Source organism: Syngnathoides biaculeatus, chromosome 22 (assembly GCF_019802595.1).
Source record: "Syngnathoides biaculeatus isolate LvHL_M chromosome 22, ASM1980259v1, whole genome shotgun sequence".
Taxonomy (NCBI): Eukaryota; Metazoa; Chordata; class Actinopteri; order Syngnathiformes; family Syngnathidae; genus Syngnathoides; species Syngnathoides biaculeatus.
Window position 1 is genome coordinate 11,908,469 of NC_084661.1, and position 26,664 is coordinate 11,935,132.

General features: G+C 45.3%; 1 protein-coding gene across 1 annotated transcript; it reads left to right on the top strand.

Moving 5' to 3' along the window:
* The first annotated feature begins 3 nt into the window (after positions 1–3).
* itga3b (integrin, alpha 3b) lies at positions 4–26,618 on the top strand. The gene is made up of 26 exons (XM_061809549.1): positions 4–339; positions 13,512–13,639; positions 13,861–13,943; positions 14,017–14,266; positions 14,325–14,429; positions 14,558–14,762; positions 14,914–15,107; positions 16,152–16,240; positions 16,314–16,450; positions 16,602–16,688; positions 16,755–16,822; positions 16,905–17,050; positions 17,173–17,319; positions 17,406–17,503; positions 17,575–17,743; positions 18,120–18,194; positions 18,308–18,387; positions 19,217–19,294; positions 19,399–19,501; positions 19,696–19,872; positions 21,758–21,892; positions 21,979–22,092; positions 23,462–23,560; positions 23,645–23,770; positions 23,920–24,064; positions 25,077–26,618. The coding sequence occupies exons 1-25, from the start codon at positions 14–16 to the stop codon at positions 24,028–24,030; spliced, it is 3,330 nt and encodes a 1,109-aa protein (XP_061665533.1). The 5' UTR covers positions 4–13; the 3' UTR covers positions 24,031–24,064; positions 25,077–26,618.
* Positions 26,619–26,664: the final 46 nt, after the last annotated feature.

The window sequence follows — 26,664 nt, forward strand, 5'->3', positions numbered from 1 at the left end:
GAGAGAGAGAGCAATGAGCAATGAGCGAGCGAGCGTGCGTGGACACTGCAGGTCTTCGGCGGGGAGGTCCCTGCTGCGCGTCTACCTGTCGGAGCCGCCACGCGCCGGTCGCGGATCCGCTGCTCCGCCGTGGAAAAAAACAAACAAACAAACAAAAGGCAGAATGTTCCCGAGGCTCCTTTTTCACGCCTGGCTACTTTTCGTCCACGCATCGCCGACCTGCCGCGGATTTAACGTCGACGAGCGCTTCGCCGTCATCAAAACGGGCCCGACCAAAGGCAGCTTCTTCGGGTTGTCCGTGGCCTTGCACCAGCAGACGGAGGGCTCGAGGAAATACCTGTAAGTTACTTCAACACCCCCCCCCCCTCCCGTTTTCCCTCCTCCCTTCTCCACTTCTTCTTTCACGTTTGATGGCTTGTAGCTCGGAAACAACTGACACCTGCTTTGACCCAGTGGGCGGAACCAGACCCGACCGCCTCACTAGCGCTCTCATTCTCGGTGAATGGATGACTGCACGGAGGAAAGCAGACTCCCTGCAACCCCCCCCCACCCCCACCCCCTAAAAAAAAACTGTTCCTTTTTTCTTTTTGCATTATTAACAAAAATTATTGAAGTGCGTAGGGATTGCACTTTGTTGTAAAAAGAGAAAATCTGAAAGTATTTGACACCCCCCCACCCCCTCCTAGAGACTCAAGATGATGGCAGAGCACTGCTTTCCTACATGAAACTCCTCAACTCACTTCAACATACAGTAGTTCCTCGGCACCGTGATCCCGCAATACAGAAGTAAATCACTCGTTTTGCCAATGTCAAACTCCTCAAGTCACTTCAACTTAGTTCCTCTGCAACAAGGTGCAACTACTTGGATGAAATACAGTACTTGGCTTTTTTCCAGTCCTGTCCGGCTACTCATGATAGTTTTGATTAATTTATTTATTCATTCATGATAGGGAAAGACCTGTTTTTTAATGAATTTTGCGCACTTTATGGAAATAATTTTTTTTGTATAATAGATTATATTGCTGGACTCACAGCTGATGGCTTCGACAGGTTCAATGCGTTCGCCCGAAAGAGATTTCATTGTTTGCAAAGCAGGCAAAGCAGGCAAAGCAGTTCGGGCAATTGTATCGCCGGAGGCGCGCGGCAAAGTGTCGACATGCCTTCGTGTGCCTTTAACGCTTCTTTCAGCGTATTCAGCCGTTCTGCAGTCCGTCGACTTTTGTGACGCGTGCCCTTGTCCTACTTTCCGCTCACCTGACTTTGCACTCTGGCATCTCGTGAAGACACAAGTGGCTTTGTGTTTTGTAATCCTTTATTTTTGGGTGGGGTGGGGGGGGGTTTAACAACTTCTTTAATACTCACAGCGTTGTTTGTTTGTGACTTGTCGGTTAATGGTTCATGGTCCCGCAGATTTTGGAGTGGAACATACCCATCTGTCGGTTGCGGAAATCCCTGTTGTTAGCCGATTTTGGATTAGCGCTATGCTTTTTGCAATATACGGTGGTGCCTTTACTTACAAGTGATGGGACTCAAACCTTTCCAGATATGGACGGAAGCGTATTGCTGCCACACCAAAAAAAAAAAAGGTCGCTATCACATTATAACATGATATGTTTCACATTATAATGTGGTTAATTACACATTATAATGTGAATCGTTTCACGTTATAATGTGAATCGTAATTGTCTTTTGGGGGGCGGGGTAAAGAGGGGTGAATGTATTTATGTATTATTTTCTACGTTATTATGTGAACCTAATCTACCTTACTACGGAAGCGTATTGCTGCCACACCCCCAAAAAAGTACTAAACGATTCCCATTATAATGGGAAAACGGTTCCCATTGTAATGTGTAATAACCACATTATAATGTGAAAATATATCACGTAATAATGCGGCAGCGACTTTTTTGTTTTGTGTGTGGCAGCAATACGCTTTCATTGTAAGATAGATTCCTTTCACATAATAACAGAAAATAATAACTAAATAAATGTTCGTAGTACGGGAGCTGCCGCACCAAAAAAAAAAAAAAAAAGGTCACTACCACATTATAACGTGATATGTTTCACATTATAATGTGAATCGTTTCGGAAGTAATTGTTTTTTGGGGTGTGGGGTAAAGAGGGGTGAAATGTATTTCTTTATTATTTCGTACATATAAGCTTTTGCTCTGATTTTTATTTATTTTATTTTTTTTCTGTTTTGAGTTTTTAACAGATATATCAGTTTTGACGGCTAGCTTTGGTGGCAGTACATTTCACAACAAGCAGCAGTTTGGCGGATCCTAAACAATTCTTCCAAAATGGGGCCATGTGATCGCTTCAAGGTGTTTATTGCCACTCCAGTTAAAATTTACTGGATAAATAACACCCCCCCACCCAAAAAAAAAACATATCTCTGTACTTAAAAAAAAGAACATTACAATTTTAAATTAAAGTCCACTAGAGCAATTCTAACACAATGCAAAATGCCATAGACAAGCTAAATAAACTAACATCTATGTTGCAGTAATTGTAAACCTTTAAACAGCGTATATTTGAACACAAAATATAATGGCACACGCACACAGGGCATATAACAATACTAACAGGCATATATTCTTTATCCTCTGCGTAAAATGCCGAATATATTTGCAACCGAGCTAGTATAGTCTTATTTACTTCATCATCAAATCTACATGTGGTGTGTCTATGTATTACACAGGCCTTATGTGAAGAATGAGCGGCACAATGTCCTGTTTATGTTATCAAGTACAATATTGTCCAGTTCTCATTTTCTTATTAAAAAAAAAAAATACACATTCCAAGAAACATTCATAGTGTTTTCTGGGGCACTGGACCGGATTAATGGCACGGTCAAAGCACCACTGGACTTCCTTCCTGTAATGCCCTCGCACGTAGGGGTAGGGAGAGCTGCAGTCGCCGGGGCACTTTTACGCCTTTTCTTGGCGTGTCGAACTTCGGACGGTTTGGCTCCACTTTCTTCTGTGTGAGAGACGTGTGCCCTTTTCCTCCTCAAGTCTTGGACCAAATGAATGATGTCATTGTTTATTTAATGTCAGAGTGCCCCCTCCGCACTCTCAAGGCCAATTATAGTGTCCCCAAAAGTAAAACTTTGCTCGATTTTCTTGAAATTTCGTGGAGATTTGACTTGCATATTATTTGAAGATTAGTCGGCATGCTAACAATGAGCAACGTAGCTACCAGACTATGGAAAACAAACGAAAGCGGATCGATAAGGCTCGTCAGACTCCGTCTCATTCCGCTCGGAGAACCATCCGAATATTCAACATTAATTACAGCCACAGGTTCAAATCTGTACGGAAGTATTCCTGTGTCTTCCCGATCAATCGATACTGCTATTTCTTCATCAGATGAGGATAAATCCGAGAAATCGATCATGTAATCGAGGGTTTGGAACGGCACGGAACAGGTCACATCCGCGCACGTAGGTCATGTTAGTCGCGAAAATTCGGAATTGTCGATAAAAATCTAAAATTAGTCATCATTATCAAGATAGAGTACATATTACATGAGCTATTGGATATATTGTCACTCCAAACCACCGGAATTTTCCGTTAAATTTGTGGTTTGTGACGACAGTAGTATATAATTTGAAAAGAGTGTAGCGCACATGCTAACAAGCTAATAGTTGGTAAGGATTTTACATTTCTTCCTGTGTGCCCGTGCCCCATGTCCAATGCAAATGGATACAATGCTAACATGCTAACAGTCGACATGCTAAAATACGCTTCTTCACACGCTTCTTTCAATACCAGTGAGTGCGCCTTTTGAAAAATAAAAGCATTTAAACCAGCTCGGACAAGTCCCGACACTTGAAATCGGCATTCGTCTGCACACGCACGAGTCAGGTCGACGACGGGATGAAAGTCAACGGGGGCGACTAGCCCCTCCTACTTTTGAGATAAACGTGGTGAACGCTTGACACCATTAACCAATTAATTTGAATCTCTTGGTGTATCTTTGCTCGCTCGGAGCGGTTTAAGAGCAAATTTTGGGCTAGCTTAAAGTTGTAGTTGAGCGTAATTTACCCAAGGTTACGTTGCGCACTTTGCGACTGTACAACCGACTAACTGGTCTTCCAGTTGCTTGTTTAAGTCCCCTCCGAGGACTTTTTTTTGTTCCCTCTTACAGCCAAGAGGAGGGACTGGGCAGTCAGCTGGCCACCTATTGGTTCTTCCAGTCCCCTGACCCCACGGTATGTGGGGAATGTATTAGCCTTCTGTGCACAGTCACAACCTGCCGGGTTTCAGGTTGAGACAAGACAAGAGTCAGGATGGTGGTCTGTTTGGAAACAATCTCCGAGCCACCAAAATCTGGAATTGACATTTTTTTTTTTTTTTTGAAATTCCAGGAAGGGCAATTCGTTCAGTTTGTAGTCAAGAATCAAAGTGGCCGAATAAGACTTAGAGCGGAATTCTTGTGACAGATGAATGTCGAATCCAAACCTCTGTCTGACTGTATCAGCCCCAGGCCATGAAAGTCCGCCGTTTAATTAGGTGGCGCCGCCGCCCCCCTGTTTTATTGTGAGAACAGATTAGAAAGGTCAAACTATGCTGTAAGTGTTAGCAACGCAAACAACCTCAAGCAACGTGTTCCCGACATGTCCTGTAACACTCTCTGCGTCTCTCCTAAAGTCAAAACGTTTCAGGAATGGGGCCTCAACATTAGGTACACTTGACGAGAGGAACATTTCTGTATTCAAAATGAAATTTCAGCCAAACGCAAACTTTTAGCCGTGCGCCACACACTAAAGTCAATGATGGAGATTTCCAAGATGGCCAAGGTCCAAATAGTCTTTATCTCCAAAGTGCCGGTGGTCCTTGTCGGAGAGCCCCTGTCGTGCCCAGTGATACACAAAGATAACAATCCACTATTGTTGATAACGCCCTCATTGGTGTTTTACATAACCAGGGGGAATGACATGAGCCCTGTTGTGCAAATTTACTGGCAAATGAATCATAACATAAACAATATCACATAATTTCCGGCCTGTAAGCCGCAACTTTTTTCACGCTCTTTCAACTTTGCGACTTATGCGGTGATGCAGCTAATTTGTGCATTTTTTTCCCCCTAACGGCCGCAAGGGGGCACTCGAGCGGAAAAGGTAAGAGTGAGACCGGTGGAATATATGTGCAGCGGAAGTGACTTTTACCGGTATGTTTTTTTTTTAAACTAGTCCTGTTAGCGCCGCGCTACTGTATTGCCGCATCTCAGTGATTTGCTTTTTTTTTTTTTTTTAACTGCCCCTCTTAGCGCCGCGGTAGCGTTACCGCCGGGCTAGCATTAGCGTCGTGCTAGCATGTTGCTTCTGTGTTACTGCCGCGACTGAGTGATTTAGTTTTATTTTTAACCGGCCCTGTTAGTGCTGTGCTACCGTGTTGCTACTGTGTAGCTGCCACGGCTGTTTTTTTTTTTTTTTTTAACAGTATATTTTTGTTTTTTTTTAACAGCCCTGTTCGCGCTACCGTGTTGTTGCTATGTTAAGCAAAGATAAGGTAATAAAACTTGCTAGTGTGTTGCTGGTGTGTTACTGGCATGTCTCAGTGATATTTACCCGTAAGTTTTATTTTAACCAGCCCTGTTAGCGTTAGTGCTAGCCCTGTTAGCGTTAGCGCGGTATTAGCGCTAGCGTTAAACTCTTTCTGTGTACCGTCTTTCTTTGTAAATATCTCGTGTTTGAAAATGATTGGGTTTCATTGTGGCCACTTGCGGCTATTACGCAGGTGCGGCTTCGGTACTGTATGTACCAAATGGTATTTCCTATACAAATGTACTCGGTGAGGCTTATAACCAAGTCCGCTCTGAAGGACGGGAATTACGGTAACTTGCAAAAAAAAAAAACATGTTTGCAGTGTAAATTGTTCAGTACCAAAATCTGATTTTCACTTCTACCCTCCCTAAAGTCATTTTAAAGCACAGATCTTAAAAATAAAAGACCTGCCAAATATATATACTTTTTTTTTTTTTTTAACAAGACATATATGGTGCCAGGTTGACCAAGCGCGAAAGCCGGCGAGAGTGCGAGTTTGTCCGCGTCCAATCGGTATGCTGCACTTAGCGTCAGCGCAGAATGAATGACGGCCCTTTAATAAGATGTCGAAATGAATCCCGGCAGGATGTCGCGCCTCCCGCTATTCTCCACGGAGCAGATTCTCCCCGCCACGGCTTTCATTACCACTACCCGGAGAGCAAAGCGCTTCGCGGCTCGTAAGAGATCCGTTTCCCTTTTTTGTGTAAGTTGGCTGGCCTCCGGGTGGGTGAGGGTCACCTGTCTCGAGGAAAAACTAGACGCTTCAGTACCTTTCAGAGCATTTTTTTTTTTTTAAATAAATGTTTGACCTGGAAATGAACCACAAGTGCTGGGTTACACGCTGTATGTCACAGGTCTCAAACTCAAGGCCCAGGGGCCAGATCTGGCCCGCCGCATGATTTTATGTGGCCCGCGGAGGCAAATCATGTCTATCAACTTCCATGATTTTTTTTGTTCAAATCTGTACCAAAATTTCAAATTGTCATATCATAAATGATAGCATTGCGCTATTACCAAACAGCAATAGTTAGAAAAACCCATTACCGTTGATTTCTGATTACAAAACTACCGTAATTTCCCGGCCCACAGAGCGCACCTGGTTACAAGCCTCACTGAGTACATTTGTAAAGGAAATACCATTTGGTACATACATACGCCGCAGTTGTGTAAAAGCCACAGGTGCCAACATTGAAACGCGAGATACTTACAAAGAGAGACGGTACACAGAAAGAGTTTAATGTTAGTGCTAACGCTAGCGCCGTGCTAACACTAAGAGGGCCTGTTAAAATAAAACTTACCGGTAAATATCACTGAGACATGCCAGAAACACAACAGCAACACTCTAGCTCAGCGCTAAAGCTAGCGTAAACGCTAACAGGGCCGGTAAAAGTCACTTCCTCGGCACATATATTCCAGCAGTCTCATTCTTACCTTTTATGCTCGAGTTGAATTTTAGTGTCGCCAAACAACAATAGTTGGAAAAACCTATTACCCTTGATTTCTGATTCCAAAACTAGTTCACAAATTTCATGTGTAAATATGATGAGGACGTTCAAGATTTTTACCGTTTCACAGCCATAACGGCCCTTTGAGGGAAACCGCAAGTACAACGTGGCCCGTGACAAAAATGAGTTTGACATCACCCGCTGTAAGGCGAGGTTTTACGAGTTGCTAATGAAAAAAAAATAATAATAAAAGAGAGTTAGTTTTAGCATCGGGGGAAAACCTGACATGTTTCATTTGTCGCCCCGGGTCATAAATTAGTTTGTTCTCCTGTTACTGGTTCACCAGGGGCAGATGGTGGTCTGCAAACAGGATGTTTGGCCAGCTGTACGAAAGGCTGCCACTAACTTCTAGTACCCAATTCTTCATCGCAGACTTCAACTCTAACCACATTTTTTTTTTTTTTCATTTGATTGGCGTTATTGTGGCACCACGATTTATTCACAAATCTCCTTTTTGTTCTAATGCAACAGAAGTACTTGATGCTTTCCTCAGGACGGCTATTTAAAAATTATATGAATCACTTGCTTGTTGAAAGTAGAAAAGCGTCACTCTTTGTTGTCAGCTTTTAGATGGCAAAAGACGGAGCCCAAGCGCTAAAAGTATTATTGGTGTCAAGGAAGTACAGCGGTACCATGACTTCCAAGTGACCTGATTTTTTTTGCGTTGACCTGGGACCAGAAATCGGAGATCATCGCGTTTAAACTACCTGCCGAAGCACCAGATTGGTAGTTAGCGATCAATTCCATCCATTTTCTTTTCCGCTTATCCTCACAAGGGTCGCTGGGAGCGATCAATTCTTCCATTAAAAAAAAAAGACGATAAATGCTTGCTTGAGGATATTTATTGCCAATCCCAGTTGAATTTTACATTCACACAAACTTTTGTTGTACTTCAATTTTTTCAATGAACATAGATATGTTGACTTAATAATAGCAATAATTAGATACTTTTATTTTCTCGAGTTCGTTGTAAGTTTTTTTTTTCTTGGCGATGGCTACCTTGTATCTCACTGCGGCGCTTATTGTTGCGATCTCCGCCTTATGATCTCTCCTTCGCACCCCGACTTTATTCCGTTCATTTTTGTCTGCCGATGACTGGAAAGATTCCATTTTTGCGGTTGAATGCTGCTGTCTGCGGGATAATCTTTGTTATTGCTTAGCGGACCTTCCGCTGGATTGAATCACTCGAAAGATTCTATCTCAAACTCTGAGGATGACGTTTGTGTATTGTTTCCATCTTCTTGTCAGCAAGTTTTCACACATCAGCATGATTTTTTTTTTTTGTATGGAGGGTAAATTATTCATCTGAGGGGATTGATTTTTACATTCATGATCTCATTATCAATGAAAATATTCAATATTAACTTTGTTCTACGGTATTTATTGTGGTTAATTGATTCTTTAAATTATCCATCTATCCTTTTCTTTGCCGCTTATCCTCACGAGGTGCCGCGGGGAGTCCCGGAGCCTATCCCAGCTGTCAACGGGCAGGAGGCGGGGTACACCCTGAACTGGTTGCCAGCCAATCGCAGGGCACATAGAGACAAACAGCCACACTCAAAAACACACGTAGGGACCATTTTTAGAGTGTTAAATTAATGTTGCACGTTTTTGGGATGTGGGAGGAAACCGGAGCGCCGGGAGAAAACCCACAGAGGCACGGGGAAAACATGCAAACTCCACACAGGTGGGGCCAGGATCGAACCCGGGTCCTCAGAACTGTGAGGCCAATGCTTTACCAGCTGATCCACCATGCCGCCCTCTACTGATTCTGATTCTGATTTAAAAAAAAAAAAAAAACCTTTAATCGCACATCATATTTTCACATGAAATTTATTAACTATCTTAAGGCTAATGGGGTTTTCAACAATTGCTGACGTTTGGTAACGTAATAAAAATGCTTGCAATATCTCACCGGTATCATTTATGATATGACAATTTGAAATTTTGGTACAGATTTGACACACGTGAATTGCCTTCGCGGGCCACTTAAGATCATGTGCCGGGACACATCTTGCCCCCGGATCTCGAGTTTGACACCTGTGATGTAAGAAAAGCAACAACAACAGTGATTTATTTTTCTAAAGGAAATAAATGACGCACAACTGGCTTCCACACAAGTGCAAACAAGGAAAACCACAATAATTCCTTAATGCTCCCGGTACCACACCCAGTTCCAGAACATTTTTGTGCTTGATTGTGCTTGTGTTGTTATTTATTCGTCAACGTTTAATCGCGGACTCTCGTTAAGCGCACCCTGGACATCGAGATAGCAGTTTTTGTCCCGAACAAAGACGACGATGACCGGGCTCGTTGGCATTTTGTGTGCGTCCGATGGTTTGGCCCGGTGTAGTCAGGAAACGGCGCCATGTAGCAACAGGACAAGGTAAACAGACAAATTGCTATCGGACGATTCAGAGCGAGCACGCCTGGCTGTTAACGCAACGACCGTGAGCGCGCACAAAAACTGAACGTGACTCACGCCGACAAACATTGTTGCCGCAGGTCAGAAGTTTCATTTTTTATTGTTTTAAACTCCCCGCTAGCAATGGGAAACGTTCATCATATGTGTTAAGCAAAATGAAATCTCCAACGCCATATTCATTTTAAAAAAGTCTTCTGAGAAAAAAAAAAAGATTCCCATTAAAGACACTCTAAATTGCCCTTCGGTGTGATTGTGAGTGCGACTGTTTGTCTCGATGTGCCGTGTGATTGGCTGGCGACCAGTTCAGGGTGTACCCCGCCTCCTGCCCGTTAACAGCTGGGATAGGCTCCAGCACTCCCGCGACCCTCGTGAGGATAAGCGGCGAAGAAAATGGCTGGATGGGTGAATCAGTAGAGACAGTGGCAGCTGCCAAATAGAGGGCCGTAGTGTACCACTACCAATAACTGTCACAAAAAAATATGGCTGAAATATTAAAATGGAAATAATTGGAAATATATAAATATATATTTTTAGAGGAGCAGGGTAAATATTAATAATGAGTAAAGCGGTTTTTCATCTGCCTTGTGACGTGTGGCAACACTGGGATGCAAAAACCTGCGAGATGACCCAGGATTACTTGAACTCCAGGTCGTGCGAAACCTAAAAATTCTGCCTAATGTTGCGGCAATACATCTTTTTGCTCCAATTTCCTGTAATTTTGACCCACCATCGAGAAACGACATCAGCTAGGAAAAGCGAAGTTGAATTCATTTTCTCATTTTCTAAAGGAAGCACCTTTTCATCTGGTCTCGACCCGATTACGTGTTCCGCAAAGGTTAATCACGGTATGCGAGTCGTCTTACTTCTGATGCGAAGAATGCAGCCTCCCTCTGCCCACCCCCCCTAAAGCCGGGGCATGTTAGCACCACAAACTAAAAGTTTCCAGCAAACGTTCACATCACCTGCTGAGCAGAGGAGGGCAGATTTCAACATGTCCCCCGTGCGCTCACACTTGGAATGCAGAACCTCGGTGTCCACCCGCCATCCCTCCCGTGGGCCCTTGGCGGCACGTTTATGAGGAAGCGATGAGCTGGCGATGGGACGGGGGGGGGGGGGGGGCGCACATTGTTGGACTTGGCACCGAGCGGGCACTGATGTGAGTTGCGCTTTCGTGGCTGAGTCACGGCTTCTATGGAAGTAGAAACAGGCTTGCCGCGGAGGGCTTAGGAAAAGCTTATTACTTTTATTGAAAAAAAAAAAAAGTAGATTATCTCAGTCTTTTATGATTATGGCTTTAAAAGAAATGTGGGTCTAATTGGATAAGGTAGAGTCATTCCTTTATTGTGTTAAAGTCATGGGATGAGTTTCCAGGCTGGACTGATTTTGAAAATGGATGGATGGGCGAGTTCCTTTTTTAGAAACAAAATGACGTATGATATGATGATTTTTGATAGTTTCTCTACCTTTTTAAGATGAGGAGGAGGAGCCATTTCTCTACTGACATTACATGTACACATTACCTATGTTGAAATGACCACATCTTGGCAAAAAAAAAACTTTCAAGAGAAGATAATAATATTAGCGTACTCCGTTATATTATTTTAAATTCATTTAATTGAAATAAATTCATCTCGTAGAATGAAATAAACCAAATTGTTTTACCGATACCCTTTTGTTAATCAATTCATCATCAATTAACAGGGCGATGATACAGGGTGTAGCCCGCCTCTCGCCCGACGATGGCTGGGAGAGGCTCCAGCACGCCCGAAATACTTAATTATTATTAATTATTAGTTAATTAATGAGTTATTATTATTGTATTATTTGTAATTAAATTAGTGTTAAATAGCCGATCATTAGGAAAAATAGAATACGTTTAAATTTTTAATTTTTTACTGTCTGTGTAATAAAATGTTTTCAATAATTCAACAGTGGTTTAATGAAATGAATTAAAAAATAGTAATTAGCTAATTTCAGGGGGAAAAAACTTGCTAATTTAATGCAACAAATATGACAGGGCTGCTTATGAAAATGAAAGATGAAAGCATCCGGTCCCCACTCCTGATCCACATAATTCTTCACTTGTTTGTGCTCCCAAAGGATGTTTCGGATCAGGGGTTCCCAAAGTATGGGTGGGGGGCCAAAACTGGTTCCACGTCAGCTTTTTGCCACGCCACTGACTTTCACAGTAAAACGCTTGACATGCTGGTACACATTCGGCTACTTGAGTCATGATTTTTGTTGCGCTTTTTGTCGTTATTTTGTATTTTTATATCACGATAGTATTGACACAAAGTAAACGTCAAATTTGAGCGTCGTGTTGAAAAGGCTCGGGGCTTTAGATTGTCACCCTCACCAAGGTGGAACAAGGCACACAATTCCTTTCTTTAGAATATCATAAACAGAACTCTACACGCATGGATTGTGTCTCTGAGACTCCACAAAGTGTAACCTGTCCGTAAGGTCCACAAAACCTTTGTGGAATCTCATTTATCGGAGGCTGCCATCACCACCGGCGGGGCCTTTGGAAGCCATCTCGGCTCCGGCTGGTTGTCAGCACTCGGGTCGGATAATTGATTCTGAGCTGATAATGTACGTCTGGTGGTTGAGTGACGGGATAATCGTCACGTTCTGGGCCAGCGTTGCGTTTCTACGCCGAATGGGTCCTGTTGAATTTTTATTGGGTTTGTTTTAATTACAAAAAGTTAAGACATATCTTATTTTTTCCCACGACGTTGCTAGGGGGAGACACCGGATAGGGAGGGTAGTTGTGTCTGGCAGCTTGTTGATGTCTAACTGATAAGCTTGCAGATGTCTACGGGGCAGTTTTATAGTACACAAAACTGGGTATTGAAAATTTAACCCATGTAAGAGAAAAGATCTGAAGCCATTTTTACCATAGGAAATTGATCCAAATTCTCACCATTGTCAAGTTCAATTACATCTATACCGTAATTTCCGGCCTACAAGCGCACCTGGTTATCAACCTCACCGAGTACATTTGTAAAAGAAATACCGTTTGCTACATTCAAAGGGCGAAGCTGTGTAAAAGCCGCAAGCGTCCACATTGAAAAACGAGATATTTACAAAGAAAGATGGGACACATAAAGAGTTTAACGCTAGCGCTGACGCTAGAGCTAAAGCCAGAGCTAACGCTAGCGCTAACGCTAGAGCTAAAGCCAGAGCTAACGCGAGCGCTAACGGTAGCGCTAAGGTTAGCACTAGCTACTGCTAATGCCACGCTAACGCTAGTGCTAACGCCGCGCTAACGCTAACATAAAATAAAACTTACCGGTAAATATCACTTAGACACACCAGTGACACAGCAGCAACATGCTCACACAGCGCTAATGCTAACACAGCGCTAAGAGGGCCGCATCACCGCATAAACCGCAGGGTTTAAAGCGTGTGGAAAAAAGTCACGGCTGGAAATCCTAAATGTGGTTTAGAAGTGTAGGCTTTGTCTCAAAATGTTTCTTGTCCTCTTCACACGTGCTTTTTTTTTTTCTTCTTCTTCTTCACGCACGATTAAACAGGTCGGCCGCCGCAAACAGGCCGGTCCACGCCTTCCGCCTACAAGTGCAGATAATAAATCTCTCGCTGACAGTCAATAGTGCGCGGCACCGGCGACCTAATCCTTCCACTTCAAAGGTCACTGCGTTGAAAGGTGCCGACGCAGGGCGTGTGTTTACCTTCGCGTCGACGAGACAATTCACCAACAAGATCCGAGAGGGTCCACCTCCGACTTTCCCCCGACACACCGACTTCTTTTGAACCCCCCTCACATTCTTTTAACAAATTAAAATGTGTTTGCAAGCATTTCATTTATTTACTATTATTGTGAATTATATACCAGAATGTTATTTACATTTTGGTGTTGTTTTTGCTCATTATCATTGCCTTTCGTCACACGGTTCTACCACATTTTAGTGATTTGCTCATTTTTCATTTTCCACCACCGTCTTGATGTGCTATCGCGCACCACGAGGAGGATGCGATATGATCTTGTAATCTTGATCTACGTGCGCAGGCTTCTAGCGGGAGCGCCCAAAGAGAAAGCCTTGGCGTTGACGAACGTCAGCGAAACCGGTGCCGTCTACTCCTGCCCCATCACCACGGACCCGTCGGACTGCTCCAGATTGGACCTGGTCGGCTCAAGTGAGTGCGAAAACGTAGCGTCCGCGGGCAAAAAGTACAGAATGGCGGTTTTGTGACCGCCCGCCGCTCGCGGACTCCCGTGCGACGCTGCTTAACTCTTCATCGTTATCTTGCTTCTGCGTCTCTTTTGCGGTTGATCCACTTTTCGATGCGTCTTGTCTGCGGTTTGGCATTTTTTTTTTTGTGAACTGAACCGTCTGACTTCGACGGCACGTTTCCAGCAAACCCCTCCGAGATGGCGGAGGGCATGTGGCTGGGCGTGACGGTGGCAAGTCAGAGGGCACGGTCGGCCGGACGCGTTCTGGTGAGTGGGACCGCCGCGTTCGATCGCCTCCCGCGCGGAAACCGGTTTGAATTCTCTTCTCTGCGTGGCGCAGGCGTGCGGCCATCGCTACGTCAAGCTCGTACGGAGCGGTACGGAGGAGCAGCGGCGGATGATCGGGAAGTGCTACGTGAGGAGCAACGACCTGACCTTCGACCCCGACGACGACTGGCAGACTCACACCTACGAGGTGTGCAACCCCACTTTCGACATGGAGGCCGAGGGCATGTGCAACATGGGCATCTCGGGCGGCATGACGGAGGACGAGGTGTACATGGGCAGCCCGGGCAGCTACGTTTGGCAAGGTGGGCGCAGTTATTAAGATGACGATATGAGGCACAAATAATATATATTTTTTTATAGGAAATGTGCACGTTATATGGAGAAATCCTGATCCTGCCAATTCATGGGATTCCAATAACAAAGACTTTGGATCGCTGAAAAAACAATATAAACTCTACTATATGGGTAAATATCTACTTTTTAAAATGTGTCTTTGTTCTATATTAGCACGACGCTAATTACAGTCGACCCCCGCCATTCACTGCCGCCTGGAGTTTTAGGTACCTGTTGAGATTTAAATCTGCCCCACCCAGGTTATTCGGTTCTCCAAGAGAAGCGCCTGCTGAGCGTTGACGACTACACGGTGGTGACGGGCGCTCCCAGGCATGAGTCCAAAGGTTCTGTGGTCCTCGCGGTCAAGACCGACAACAACATCGAGACGGCGCTCATCATCCCCGGGGAACAAGTGGGGTCGTATTTTGGCAGCAGTCTGGCCGTCGCGGACCTCAACAACGACACGTACGTCCGTGAAATGCATTTCTCAAACATAAATAGATGGATAAAATGATCACTAAAGCAAAGGTGCGCAAACTTTTGCCCTCAATTCAAGAAGCACGTTTTATTTATTCATCTATTTAATTTTTGGGGGGGGTATTTCCTGTGCCTGCAGTTGGAACGACTTGGTCGTGGGCGCCCCGTTTTACTTTGACCGCATGAAGGACGAGGGAGGCGCGGTTTACATCTACATGAACGAAAAGGGCTCGTTCCGGAAGGCTCCGACCGCCGTGCTCAGGGGGCCCGCGGCGTCCGCGTTTGGCAACGCGGTCGCCGCCGTCGGCGACGTCAACCAGGATGGATTCCAAGGCGAGCAGATACACACGCAGTACATACCGACTAGTATATGGATGAACTCAGAGGTGGGCAGACGTTTTTGCTCAAGGGCCTCATTCAATTATTTATCCATCCAGCCATTTTCTTGGCCGCTTATCCTCACAAGGGTCGCGAGGAGTGCTGGAGCCTATCCCGGCTGTCAACGGGCAGGAGGTGGGGTACACCCTGAACTGGTCGCCATAGGAACAAACAGCGGCACTCACAATCACACCTAGGGGCAATTTAGAGTGTCCAATTAATGTTGCATATTTTTGGGATGTGGGAGGAAACCGGAGTGCCCGGAAAAAAACCCACGCCGGCAACGGGGAGAACATGCGAACTCCACACAGGTTGGGGCAGGATCGAACCCGGGTCCTCAGAACTGTGAGGCCAACGCTTTACCAGCTGAACCACCATGCCACCTCAATTGTATATATATATATATACATTTTTTTTTTCTTTTACATTTATTTGATAGGTTAGGTAAAAGAAATAAAAATAAAGTCAAAATGTGCATGTAGTATTGTATCTAATGGCTCTGTTATATGTTATGTAATTGGTAAATTAATGTATTGGTAATTTATTGTATTTTTTAATTTATTTTACAAAATAATTGATTAATTACTTTTGGTTAAAGTATATATATAATATAAAAAATACATTTAAAAAGATATAAAATAAAAGCGAGAGTTAATTATTTTGTGATTATTATTTTTTGTAAATGAAGAATGGAAAATAATTAATTTGATGTACACGCGTTATGTTTGCATTGGTTATTTGATTTCTTGTAAAGTAGGCAATTCACATGGATAGATACATTTTGTATTTATTTTATTAAATGAAAAGTTAAACCAAACTAAAATTACTCACGACTAGTTAATTATAAAATGAGAATACATCATGATTAATTTTTTTGTGGATAAACTTTTTTTTTTTTTTTATTCTGGGGAACAACTAAAAGCAGCATGCTTGCGGTACACAGTATTATGTTGCCCTCTAACGGCCTGGGGTGGTCATTACACGTCTTTCTATCCGCAGACTTTGCCGTGGGGGCTCCGTTCCACGGCACGGGCAAGGTCTACATCTGGATGGGAAGTAATGAGGGAATCTCAGAGCAGCCCAGCCAGGTGACGCATCGAATGACGTCAAGAACACTCCAAGCTGTGTTGTTTGCTTTTGTCTCACCGCTTTCCCCGACAGGTGATCGAGGGCAAGTCCGTGGACGACGGGGGGTTCAAAACATTTGGCTACTCCATCAGCGGAGGGATGGACATGGATGACAACAGCTATCCCGACATCCTGGTGGGCTCCCTCGACGACCGCATCGCCCTGCTTAGGCAAGAAAACACACGAGAAACGTGTATTTTTCTTGATTTTTTAAAGGAGGATGGTCATAGGTTGTGGGTTCGAATCCGTGGTGTGGAGAAACAAAACATTCGCAGTAATCACGTGCGCTCGTTCAATTCCGACTGTCTCTGTTTGTGACAGGACTCGGCCAGTCGTGGACCTAAACAATGATTTTAATGTGGAGCCGAAGATTGTAGATCCGAATCAATGTCAAGGGAACGCGCCATGGTAAGGTGCTGTCGGGTCCAAAATGGCTCCCTTTTCATTGGATTTCAACAGGTTTTTGTCTCCCAGCATCAAGGCCACCCTCTGCGTGTCTTTCAAACTGAGCAACGTCAACAAAAACTTCAAGAAAAGCATCAGTAAGTCGGTCTTCCGTCGTCGAACGGGCGCGGGACGTCGGCGTTTTCTCGCGTGAACTTCCGATCGTGTGACCGGTCGCAGCGGTGAAGTACACGGCGGAGGCCGACATCGGGAGGAGGAGGAACCCGCGGGTCCGTTTCAGCGACGCCGACGACAACGCGTACACGGGCCTGCTGACCCTGCCGGCCTCCGAACGCCAGTGTCGACATCTGAACTTGACTGTGGTGGTGAGGTTCTCGAAGCGGGGATGGCGCTGGGGTCCGCGGGCCGTAGCTCGGAGGTCTAAATAACGCATTTCCGCAACCAAGGCGACGTGAAGCTAATTGAAGATTTTCGGATGTGTTTTAAGGGGCCGGTGAGGGACAAACTGGAGCCAGTGATCTTTTCGGTCAACATGTCCTTACATGAACAAAAACCCAAATCGAGACGCTCCGTTCAGAACCTGGACTCGTTCCCCATTCTCCGTCACGGCCAGAAACTCACCCAAAGAACCGAGGTCGGCCGTCAAAGTCCATACGCACCGGTCGCGTTGCGTCATTTCTGCACTGAACGAATTGCGCGTGCGCTTGGGTCAAATTTCAGATAGACTTCCAGAAGGAGTGCGGCTCGGACAACAGGTGCACCAGCAACCTGCGGCTGTCGGCCCATTTCGCCGACAACAGGGAAAAACCCTTCCCCAGGTGAGAAGAAAGACTCTCTAAAAACAGAAGCTGTGTGTTGGTACGCCAAGCGTGTGCTCCTTGTGCCCCAGGCGGGACAAAACCCAAGTCCTTCGATTCAACACCAGTGTGAAGATAATCCAGTTGATGGTGGAGGTGACCAACTTCCCCACGGGGGGCAAAGAGGCCGAGGACGCCCACCAGGCCACGCTCAACGTCACCATCCCCGAAGCTCTCAAATACTCTGGCGTCAGGTCCCAGGTGCGGTCAGCAGGGGGCAGCACATGACAATTCAGCCAACTGCACACCCGGGCTCGCGGTTGTTTGTATTTAAAAACTAGTGTATTTGTACACATTATGATACATCAAAATCATATCAGAGCTTTTAATTGGCACGTAATTAATGTAGGGAAGAGTAATTGGTTTATTATTGGCACGCCGGTCCCCATAAGGCGGTAAACAGTTTTTTCGATATACACATTTTTTTTTTTTTTAAATGATGGAATTTCATAATTTGACTTTGAGAACTGCTGCTCTAAAGCATATAATACCTTGTAACGTTGCGATACCGACACTGAAAGTGTAGTAAAATTATTAAAATTGGCGCTGGCGTTCATTTCTTGTTTCCTTGGTTTAGGACCACGATGTGGAATGTCGTTTTGAAGGCAACGTCCTTTGCGAGTTGGGGAATCCGCTCAAAGGCAAGGAAAAGGTGTGGTGCCCGAATGTTGACGATTCCTTTGAAGTTCTCCATTTTGTTTTTTGGGAGCATTTTGCGCAAATCACAATCCTGGAGTTACACGTGGGTTCATTTTTCGTCACCAGGTGTCCCTCGTCTTGAGGTTGGAGACGTCAGGCATAGATCTGTACACGCAGGAGATCCAGTCTCAGCTGCTTCTGTCTACGTAAGGCGGGGGCGTCAAACTCGCGGGCCACATTTTAGCTACGATTTCCCTCCGAGGGCCGTTGTAACCGTGAAACCGTAGACATCTTTCATCGCATCATCATATTTACACGTGAAATTCATGAACAGGTATTGGAGGGTAATAGAGTTTTTCAGCTATTGCTGATATTTGACAACGAAAATATTTGCAATATCTCAATGTTATCATTTACGATATGACCATGGTGGCACGGTGGGATCAGCTTGTAAAGCGTTCGCCTCACAGTTCTGAGGTCCCAGGTTCAATTCCGGACCCGCCTGTGTGGAGTTTGCACGTTCTCTCCGTACCTGGGTGGCTTTCCTCCGGTTTCCTCCCTCATCCCAAAAACATGCAACATTAATTGGACACTCGAAATTGTCCCTAGGTGTGATTGTGAGTGCAGCTGTTTGTCTCTATGTGCCCTGCGATTGGCTGGCGACCAGTTCAGGGTGTACTCCGCCTCCTGCCCGCTGAGAGCTGGGATAGGCTCCAGCACTCCTCATGACCCTCGTGAGGACAAGCGGCAAAGAAAATGGATGGGTGGATGCATGGATACGACCATTTGAAATTTTGGTACAGATTTATTACAAAAATTATCGAAGTTGAGACACATGATTTGCCTTCGCGGGCCACTTAAACTGATGTGGACGGGCCGGATCTGGGCCCCCGGGCCTTGAGTTTGACACCGGTGACCTAAAGCATTGAATGTTGATGTCCTTAACAGAAATATTAAAGCGTTTTGGTGATTTTAATTGTTTATTTTTGGTGGTATTTTCACAAATAATTCCTGTTTCCTGATTGGTTCCTTCAGCGTCAGTGAGCAGAGCGACCTGTTTCCCGTGCCCGTCACCCTGCTGATCGAGAACACCATCATTCCTTCCTTTTCCATGTAAGTTGTTTTCATTCCCACATATAGGAAAATGTTGCATTTGTGCGGCGCTTTATTATTCTTGCTTTGTTTTTTTTGTTCCCCCCGGCCTCTTCCGCTCGCAGGGCGAACGCGCTCCTTCAGACCAAATTTGGCGGGACGGTGATGGGCGCGTCGGCCATGGTGAACAGCAGCGACGTGGGCAGTCCGCTGGAGTTCACCTTCAACGTGAGTCACCTCCGCCGCTCAGCTGTACTCCCAAGTCGACGCCGTTTTACTGTCAGATGGTTAATATTATTTTTGGGAGGCAAGTCATGGGTTGCGGTGCAGCCGAATGCAGAGGTGGATGCTATTTCGAGTTTGAAAAAAAAAAAAAAAAAAAAGTCACAGTGGCTACAATTTCACGCCGTTCTCCCCCCTAGGTCAACATGCAGGGGACGCCCCTCGAGGACTTGGGGACCTTGGCTGTGGAGTTTGAGTGGCCCTTTGAGGTGGCCAACGGGAAGTGGCTCCTGTACCTGACCCAGATCATCGTTCAGACGCAGTCTGAGAGTGAATGTCGCCCGCCTGGAGATGTCATCAACCCTCTGAACTTAACGGTGAGGCTTCTTTTTTCTTACAGACACAGTATGCACCCCCCCCCCCCACACACACTTTTTTACCCGACTAAACGTCCTGCAGTGTGCAGGGTTCTGCAACTACCGTAATTCCCGGCCGACAGAGCGCACCTGGTTACAAGCCTCACCGAGTACATTTGTAAAGGAAATACCATTTCATACATACCTACGCCGCAGCTGTGTAAAAGCCGCAAGTGCCCACAATGAAACACGAGATATTTACAAAGAAAGATAGTACATAGAAAGAGTTTAACGATAGCGTGGGGCTAATGCTAGCCCCGCGCTAATGCTAGTGCTAACGCTCGCGCCGCACTAACGCTAACAGGGCCGGTTAAAACAAGACTTACCGGTAAATATCACTGAGACACGCCAGTAACGCAGCAGCAACACTCGAGCACAGCTAACCCTAGCGTAAACGCTAACAGGGCCGGTAAAAGTCACTTCCTCGGCACATATATTCCACCAGTCTCATTCTTACCTTTTCCGCTCGAGTTGAATTTTTGTGTTACCAAAAAACAACAGTTGATTTCTGATTCCAAAATTAGTACATACTGTAAATTTCATGTGTAAATATGATGAGGCGGCTCAAGATTTTTATCGTTTCAATGCGAATGGTAGCCCACGAGGACCATATCAGGAGCCCGTGAGGTATGTTCTAAAAATACCATCGGCCACAAATTGTTCCTATTATTTGAGCTTTAAATTCTGAATCTGACTTGCTTACGTGAATTAAATTTTTTAAAATACCTGTAATGTCATTTACTACAATAAATTAAAACAAAAATATTATATGTACACGTAATGAACTGAGCCTGAAATTTGCCACAAAAAGGTCACGTAGCTCTTCATACTATTGGTGCTCACGAAGTAGCCCTCAGCCTCAAAAAGGTTGCTGAGCCCTGCGCTAACGCTAGCGCTAACTATAGCATCAGGCTAACACTAAGAGGGCCGCTTAAAATAAAACTTACTGGTATATACAGTATCCCTGAGACACACCAGAAACTCAGCGCTAACGGTAGCGCAGCGCTAACAGGGCCGGTAAAAGTCACTTCCTTGGCACCTATATTCCACCCGTCTCACTCTTACCTTTACCCCTCGAGTACCCCCTTGAGGCACAAATTAGCCGCAGGGTTGACAGCGTGTGAAAAAAAGTCGCGGCTTGTAGGCCAGAAATTACGGTAGTTTACGTACACTAATATTCAACTATATTTATGATTTACTATGCACGGGTGTCTTCAAAGGCAAGCGTGTTGACTCCCTGTCACCAAAACAGTCAATGGGGTTGTGGATCTTTTCCAGCAATCTCTCACAGTATACAACTTTGCTTTTTCTTGCCAGTTTCCTTCTCTCTGCTTCTTTGTTGACAATCGCACCATGTTTTTGTGGTTCAAGGAGAAAAAAAAAAAAAAAAAAAAGTTCAGTTCAGGGTGTACCCTGCCTCCTGCCCGTTGACAGCCGGGATGGGCTCCAGCACTCCCCGCGACCCTCGTGGGGATAAGCGGCAAAGAAAATGGATGGATGGATGGATGGATGGATAAATAAACATAAGTTCTCTTTGAGAGGATCTCTTGCATCGACGCTCGATCAAAGTAATGTTTTCCATCTGCAATGTCGCTGGATTATGCGTGAAAGGCAGTGGGCTGACCGTCTGAGCAGCGGTTTTCGAATGTGCTTCCTATGCAAGCAAACCCCGCGTTAAAGTACTTCAGGGAACAATGTCCGAGCCGCCGCATCCAAGCCTCAGCGAATCGAAAATAGAAGCAACGGCGCTATTCCGGGCGTCTGATGTCTTGATCAAACCCCTTCATTTCGCCGCTGATGTCACGTCTCCGTCTGCTCCGCTTCCTTCCCCGCTTTCCTCTTGCAGCTGACGGAGAGAGCGTCCAAACGCGCCAAGCGGCAAGTCGGGGCGGACCAATCGGACGACGCGACCCGGCCTCGGATGGCGGAGCCGCAGGCCGCCCTCACGCTGCTCACCCCGCGAAAAGAATCGCATCTGTTGGTGAGCGCCGAAGCAACCGGTGGCATTGTTTAGCGTGTGTGTGTGTGTTTAACCCAAATATTAATCTTTCCTTTTTGTGTGTGTAGGAATGTTCCAAAGACACGGCGCGATGCGTGACCTTCACGTGCCCTTTGTTCAACATGAGCAACTCGGCCGAGATTCGCGTCCGCGCTCGTTTGTGGAACAGCACGATGCTCGAGGTGCTCTCACCAGACCCCACCGCGCGGCTCGGGATCGATCGTAAATCCATAATTACACCAGCTGTGATACAAATTTACATTTCCAAAAATGAGGTTGATTTTTGAACGTCAACAGGTGGAAACAAAGGTTAATCGTAGCTTAAAGGTGGAAATCCAGTGCTCTCTCATTTAATAGTATTTTGAGGAGATTTTTATCGACAATTACGAATTTTCAGGGGCGCTGCCATTTTCGCGAGTCACATGATCTACGTGGACGCATGTGACGTGTACCGTGCCGCGACAAAGGCTCGATTACATGGGACACCGTTTATGCCCAGTGGCAATTTCTCGTATTTATCCTCATCTGATGAAGAAATAGCAGTACCGGTTGATCGGGAAGACGGAGGACTACTTCCGTACAGATTTGAACCTGTGAGTGGAAATTAATGTTGAATATTCGGATGGTTCTTCCGGCGGAATGACGTGGAGTCTGACCACTCGGAGGCCTAACCGCGACATAAATGTGGAAACAAAGGCACCGGGAGCCACAGATGGTTCTTTGGACAGGAATGACGGGGAGTCTGACAAGCTAGCTCCAGCGGCCAGCCACGAGCCGAACTTCCAGGCAGTGGAGGCCGTTAGCTAGGCTAATGGCCTCCGCCGCCACCAAAGGTGGGCCACGAGCTCCGGCTGCGATCTGAGAGGCCGTTAGCCCCGGACACCAAAGCTAGGCTAAAGGCCTCCGCCACCACTGAAGCTCGGCTAAGGGCCTCCACCGCCTGAAAGCTCGGCTTGCTGCCCGCTACCGAAGCTCGCTCGTCAGGCTCTGCGTCATCCGCGGCTGCCTAACCCTTTGTTTACGCACTTATGTCGCGCATTGGCCTCTAGTAGTCAGACTCAGCGTCATTCCGCCTGAAGAACCATCTGAATATTCAAATCTGTACGGAAGTAGTCCTCCGTCTTCCCGATCAACCGATACTGCTATTTCTTCATCATATGAGGATAAATACGAGAAATCGGCGCTTGGCATAATGGTGTCCCATGTAATCCAGCGTTTGGAACGACACGGTACACGTCACATACGCATACGTAGATCACGTGACTCGCGAAAATGGCAGCGCCCCTGAAAATTCGTAATTCACACAAAGCACTGAATTTCCCCTTTAAACATTCTGGAATTGTTTTGCTCGCAAAAATAGCTGGAGAAAGACGCAGTATTTGTAGTCGCATAAGAATTTTGTTCAACAATGCTTAAAAATAACGAGGTCTCGAGCACAGTTCTCACGGCTGCAAACCACAATTCATGGGAATTAAGACATTTATCTATCGTGAAAGAGGAATTTCAGACACAGTAGCTGGATTGGATCCTGTTCTTTGTTTGCCTTACCAGGACTTCGCCAACGCCTTGTGGATCAAAGTTGTCGGTGAAGCCACGCTGAAACTCATTACAGATAGACCCACCCTCAAAATGGAAAGCCAGACCGCCATGGTAACACGCAACAAATTATTTACGTTATTTTACGCTACGAATGGCTTCGCAGTGGCTCCAAATGGCTGCCGTTGATGGTTGTAGTTCACAGTGGACATCGAACCGGTCGAGCGGGTCGAGACGCCCTACGAGCTTCCGCTGTGGATCATCATCTCAGCCATCGTCGCCGGAGTTCTGCTTCTAGGAATCATCATTCTTATACTTTGGAAGGTGAGCCGACTGCGGATTCAGTCGAGTTCTCACGCTACGGGCGGTTGAAAACGAGTCCGCCGCGTGGTATTTCCCGTAAAACCCCGCCCGGAGACTCAACGTCGGCCCGTTTCGTGTAACGTTTGACGTGCTCCTCCGCCTCCGTGCAGTGCGGCTTCTTCCAGCGGGCCAGCAGGAGGGAGATGTACGAGGCCAAAGCCCAGAAGGCTGAGATGAAGATCCAGCCCTCTGAGACAGAGAGGCTGACTGAGGACTACTGAGACCCGCTATGGGTCCGCACAACCGCAAACACCGGTGGGGCTTTTTTTTTTTTCCCGGGTAACAGTCGCAGCACCCCCTCCGAATGAGCGGACTTACCTGACCTCGGGCTCGTGATGGTGTGGGTTCTGTATTCCTTTTCCTGTTTGCTCAACGTGTCTAACATCTTGCTTTCCTTTCAGGCTCCTGCTTATCCCTGTGTGAGTGCTGAGAGTCTTGCGCTGCTCCAATATAATCATGCATATTTGAACAAAAAACAGCGAAGCAACACATGTAGACAGGCAATACAAAGATAGTCACAGCCATATAATCTGTGAAAAATAAAAAAAAAATCTACTTCATCTTACTGAGTTACAATAGTTGTGAAACTCTTCTTTGTTTGTGTTCATCTGTATATTGTACTGCCCCCTATTGGCCACGTCACAGACACCAGAATTAATAATGATGTGCAAATTATTTATATCAAGTACAATAATATAAAGTGCTATTTTCCTGAAGAGAAAACATGGCGAATATTTTTGTGAGTTTGCTTTGGGGAGGTCGAGATATTTAATTGCATTTCAATGGATAAAAATGATTTGTAATGTTTGGTGTCAGAAATTAATCTCTTATCTCAAGGCACCCCTGCACGTACTTTTTTACACAGCTTGTTTGTAAACACTCGTATCTCGAGGCTATGATGCCTTGTTTTACTTATTTTACTTTATTTATCTAACCTTTGGGCTTTCTGAAAATACAAATATTGCTCCGTTATGGTTTGATATATTAACACGCGAGGTTCTTTCTTGTTGCTAAACGTGAGCTCTCAGCACTTCTTCTGTGCCTTTTCTACGGCAACGAGGAGTTTTTGTCGACCTTGCTTATGCTCTCTTTCCACGTCCTCCTCAGTCGGCGACTAACCCCCCCCCCTCCCTTTGTCTCCCCCCCCCCTCGCTCTTTCCCAATCCTCTGTCCCTGCAAAGAACCTAAATCTCCTAAATGTCGTTCCCGGGCCGCCATTAAATCTTTGCCGCGCTTTAGTCTCTCATGTCACTTCTTTTCTCCCCAGCTTGGATTCTTCAGGCGATCCCTCTACTACCGGATAATGCCAAAGCACCGCGGGGTGAGAATTCGGAAGGCCGATCGCTATCGGTTCAACGCTGGATTCGAGCCGGAGGAGCCACACAAAAAGTATTGGATCACCAACTGGACTGAAACGCAGCATTTCTACTACTGAGTCCCTTTGCGTTGCGTCCCTCGGCCACTGACTGACACGCCCCCCCCCCCCCCCCCAAAAAAAAAGGTCTGGAACGAGTTTGGACCAACTGTGGATAAAAACGCATCAATTTTTACCGTTTTTATTTTTATTATTACTGTTTGTCGATGGTTTCACAGTGCAATACATTGAACATTTTTGTCTCAGCGATTGTAATTGTTGAGTATTCTTACTTATTGCAGTGTTGTGAATTGAATATTGTCATTTTTCCTGTTCTGAATTTCATGCGATAGCTTTTAATGTTTTTTTTTTTTTTTTTGTATTTCCACATTGTTTTTTTTTTTTTTTTTCAAACCAATCACCCATGATTTATTTTCATTATTATTATTATTATTTTTTAGTAAATACAGTAGTGGCTTGCGATACGAGTAACAAGTGACAACTTTTTCGAGAGACTAGCCATCGTTCAAATGATGGAGGAATTAATAATTTAAACATTTCACTGGGGAAACATGATTTGCGAGGTGGTTATGGGAAAAAAAATAAACTTGTATCTCAAAGCACTACTGTATTTGTGCTTCTATATCATTGCGATATCTTTTTTTGCTTGCTGCAATGATTGTTTTTGTTTATTTTAATAATCTCTTGCACTGAGATATGCAAAACATGAGGAGTTCATTTTCAATGTTTTTTTTGTTTTGTTTTTTTCTTCAGGGACTGCCGATGGTACTAATGAGGGACCCAAGTATCGCATTTTGTCGCACCGGGCCGGCGATGTTTTTAATCGCGAGGCCCTGACTTGATCACTATTTATTACAGTTTTGTCCAAACATAATCAGAGATCGCTTTCAACTTTATGGATTATTTCACACAGGGAGTCGTAACACTGGATTCAATCATGCTCCGTGTTGCGATCAACTGGTCGATGCGTAACTATGTTATAAATACGTTACCAATTATTTTGGTCAATGTGTTTTTACATTCGTTGACAACAGAACTGATAATTTTTTTCATTTTTAAAGTACGGTAACAGAAAAATGACACGGCGTTGTGGTCATGGATCGGGCCAGGAAGTGGATGTCGTGTGTTGTGCATATTTGTACGGGACTTTGGGATGGCGTCCAAGGCTGTTGGGTGGCTTTCGGCACTTAAAATGCAGCTCGGACTAACGAGACATCGATTCAGTGGTCTCTGGTGGGGCTCAACGTTGCCTCGCTGCTTTTGCTCATGTTACCTGAGAGCTGCCAGGTATTCCGCCGTGACACTAAGAACCGCAGACCTTAAACAGAGGCCCCTTTGACTCCCCAGGATGGAGAGGGGAAGGGCTAAAATGCACAAATTCTGCTCTGATGACACTGTGTAATTTTAATGTAATTAAATTGTTTATAACACGTCTTTTGTTGTTTGCAAATCTTTGACGTCTCGTGCAAAAGTCACTCAG

Bases quoted from the DNA above. Each gene is read 5' to 3' on its own strand.
- itga3b (XM_061809549.1), top strand. From the start codon at position 14: ATGAGCAATGAGCGAGCGAGCGTGCGTGGACACTGCAGGTCTTCGGCG. The intron at 14,267-14,324 runs GTGGGCGCAGTT...ATTTTTTTATAG, and splicing joins GGGCAGCTACGTTTGGCAAG to GAAATGTGCACGTTATATGG. The intron at 16,823-16,904 runs GTAAGTCGGTCT...GACCGGTCGCAG, and splicing joins AAACTTCAAGAAAAGCATCA to CGGTGAAGTACACGGCGGAG.